General features: G+C 36.6%; 1 protein-coding gene across 1 annotated transcript; it reads right to left on the bottom strand.

Annotated features, from left to right (window-relative positions):
* Positions 1-2,499: 2,499 nt before the first annotated feature.
* On the bottom strand, positions 2,500-3,441 carry OR4L20 (olfactory receptor family 4 subfamily L member 20). The gene is given in 1 exon segment (NM_001391558.1): positions 2,500-3,441. A coding segment is annotated over 1 exon segment (942 nt).

The raw sequence follows: 3,441 nt of genomic DNA, 5'->3' as shown, positions 1-3,441 counted from the left end.
AGTGTATCAAGTATGTGAACTTTCTCTAGTAACTACTTTCCAGAGAGAGCACCAAGTGAAGTGTTTTGATTGGTGGATGGTGAGCATATTTATAGAAAATGGATCTAACATAGATGATAGACTTGAGGGAATTATAATTCCATTAATCTGACTTTATTAATCTGAATATTTGTAGTTAATTTGATAATTGAATGCGTGTATTCAAGTAAAACTAAAATAAACCATGTCCACACTGAGCAAGACTTGTAAGGAAACACACAGACTACAGACCAGTTCTTAATATAGAGAAAAATCTCCTTGTACCATATAAGGAGGGTGAGAGAGAGAGAAAGAGAAAGACAGTGAGAGGCAGAGAGAGAGCAAGCGGGGAGGCTTTCACTATGGTAATCAATGAATGATTAATATTAATCAATAAATGATTAATTAGTGGAGTTTAGCGATCAACCACTCTGAAGATTTAGAATTTCACCAGGTCCTTTACAATTATGTAGAACTTTATGATGACTCAACAGTATTAAAGGAAGATCTGGGCAACAATTCTAGTAGGAATTTTATGGTAAAACAATGTAATTAAGCAAATAAAATTCTAAAGGCTAACTGAGTAACAATACATGATTACACATGAGTTCATCTATTATAGGGATGTTTCTGTGTTTATTCTTACATGTAACTCTTCCATGTTTCTCCAACTATAATACTACTGAAAAGATTACAAGGATGTGAGGGTAGTAAATATATGATAGACATGGTGCCACATTCATTTCCAAAGCCCATGGCAGACATTGCTAGTAGATTTCTCACTCTAACTGAGCCTCTGATTGTTTTTCTTTTAATGTAGTCTCCCATACAGCCACCAGCAATTAGAATTGCCATGAAAAACAAAATTTTAAAAATATTTCTTCTGAGGAGATAGATATATGCCACAGTTTAGTGTGTCATTTGAGGGAATGTGTTCAGGAAGAAAAGGATTCTTAAATATAAAACTAGAAAGATAATATGAGCACAGTATTGGATGCCCAGGCTAGATTACTCAAACTAGTTGGTAAGGATGTACACCCAGACATTTTCAGAATAAAGTTGAAATGTTAGGGGCACATGATCTAGAGTCAAACTAAAGTGGGGCAAGTTACTTAAAAAGGAAGAAGGAGATAAAGAGGGAAAATTCAAGTTAGATTGCTGTGTAAAATAAAAGACACCAAAAGACATGGTCTCCAAGACGTTTGCATAATTTTAGGTTTTGTATTTGCCTTTGGAAGGCCTCTTTGCACTGTTTCCATAAACTCACCGTTTGCATCTTTTAATAAATTCAGGCTTACCACTTGAAACAGCCCACTAATATTCTCTCTACTTTTACTTTGCTACACTGTATTCTTCATTTAAGAAGGCAGAAGTGTACCAAACTTTAAACGTCTAGAGACTCCCATCACTCACAATGTCAAAATGCTTTAATGACTTCATATCACCCATAACAAAGGATCCAGTCGGCCTGAATACTCGTCTCTTTTTTTCTATAAAATCTCAGCATACATTTTTCTTCCTTCTAGTCTTCAACTTCCTTCATAAAGTTCTACCTTCACTACCTACAAGCTCTGTCTCACTTAACAATGTCTATATACACTGGCCCTTCTGCATGGAATGCTCTTTTCCCTGCTCAAATGTCTAATTCTTTAGCTTTTGTAATGTATTGTTCTAAATGTCTCCTTATGGTGGTTCTCTGAGTCCACGATGCCCAACATAGATCCTTTTCCCTGTTGCTCTCTCCAGGGCAGGGACCAGGTCTGTATCATTAACAACGTATCCATATTGCTTGGACAGTGTTTGATACTTGGTAAATACTGTTTTAAATGTTTCATTAGTGACTGAATTCAGCTGAAAGAACGTCAAGAATCCATGTTTTCTGGTGTAGCAAGGTACAAAAAGCGGTTCATGATTTTAGTCTTTATTTTACTTGATATTGATTCTGAGAAAACTATTTTAGTACTCAAAGACATGTTTGAAATGTTTATTTCTAGGCATATTTTAAAATTCTGCTATGAATGATCAGCCTAATGAGGCCATCCACAGAAAAAATATTCTTCAAATCCTCATTCAAATCACAACTCCTCTGTGAAGCCTCCATATGGCTGTCATATATTTTAACACCTACTAAGTTACTACATAAAACTTTATTTTTATATATTGAATGACTGAAATATTATAAAATTTGTCTAAGAAGACATTGTGATTATGCATTTTTAAACATTCAACAGGGCCGTTTCCCTGCATTCTAAAATTAAAGGAGGTACAAGAAGGTATTGAGTTCATGCTTATTTGTGTACTATCACTGCTATGAACATTTCCCATTAAAATTTTAAGTAAACAATGTCATTAATTCCGTGAATATTGAGATAGGAAAATTGATTTTATTTAACATTTTCATTTCAATTATTTGAATAAATATTTAAACTCAAACCCAAAAATATGACAGAACACGAAATAACCAGTTGTCACAGACAATATTTAGTGGGTAAGCCAGGAATGAACACGCTGGCTGCTCAGTCTCCTAATGGCTGCCTTCATTTCCTGATTCCTCAGAGTATAAATAATCGGATTAAGGAGGGGGGTGATTATAGAGTAAATCACAGAAAGAAACTTATCTACAGAATAACTATTGAATGGGAAAGCATAGATGAAGATAGCAGGACCAAAGAAGAGAGTGACCACAGTGATGTGAGCAGAGAGTGTGGACACGGCCTTGGAGGATGCACTGGAGGAGCGCTGCCAGATGGTGAGCAGCATGACAACATAGGATATGAGCAAGATGATAAAGCAGATCAGGGACAGGAGTCCACTCTCTGAAATTATCAAGAGCTCTAGGGTATAGGTCTCAGTGCAGGCAAGCTTGATGACCAGGGGAAGGTCACAGAAAATGTTGTCTACAATATTGGGACCACAGAAAGGTAAACCCACTGTGAAAACCATCTGGCTCATGGTATGTATGAACCCGATTGCCCATGCGAACAGTAGAAACAATATGAGCACCCTGCGACTCATGATGGTCTTGTAGTGTAAGGGTTTGCATATGGCAGCATACCTGTCCATGGCCATAGCTATCAGAAGAGACATCTCTCCACCCCCAAAGAAGTGCATAAAGAACATCTGGGCCATGCAGCCCCAAAAGGAGATGGTCTTGCGTTTTCTAAGGAAGTCTGCAATCACTTTGGGAGTTGCCGCCGAGGAAACACATAAGTCAAAAAATGATAAATTTGCCAGAAAGAAATACATGGGGGAATGAAGATGCTTATCAAATATTACAGAGATCACAATTAGGAGGTTTCCTACTACAATGGCTACATAGACAAGAAAGAAGATTACAAAAAAGAATATTTGAATTTCTTGAGAACTGGAAAGTCCCAACAGGATGAACTCAGAAACACTTGATCTATTACTTAGAAGATCCAT

This window comes from Equus caballus, chromosome 1 (assembly GCF_041296265.1).
Source record: "Equus caballus isolate H_3958 breed thoroughbred chromosome 1, TB-T2T, whole genome shotgun sequence".
NCBI lineage: Eukaryota > Metazoa > Chordata > Mammalia > Perissodactyla > Equidae > Equus > Equus caballus.
This window is presented reverse-complemented; position numbering and strand designations above follow the sequence as displayed.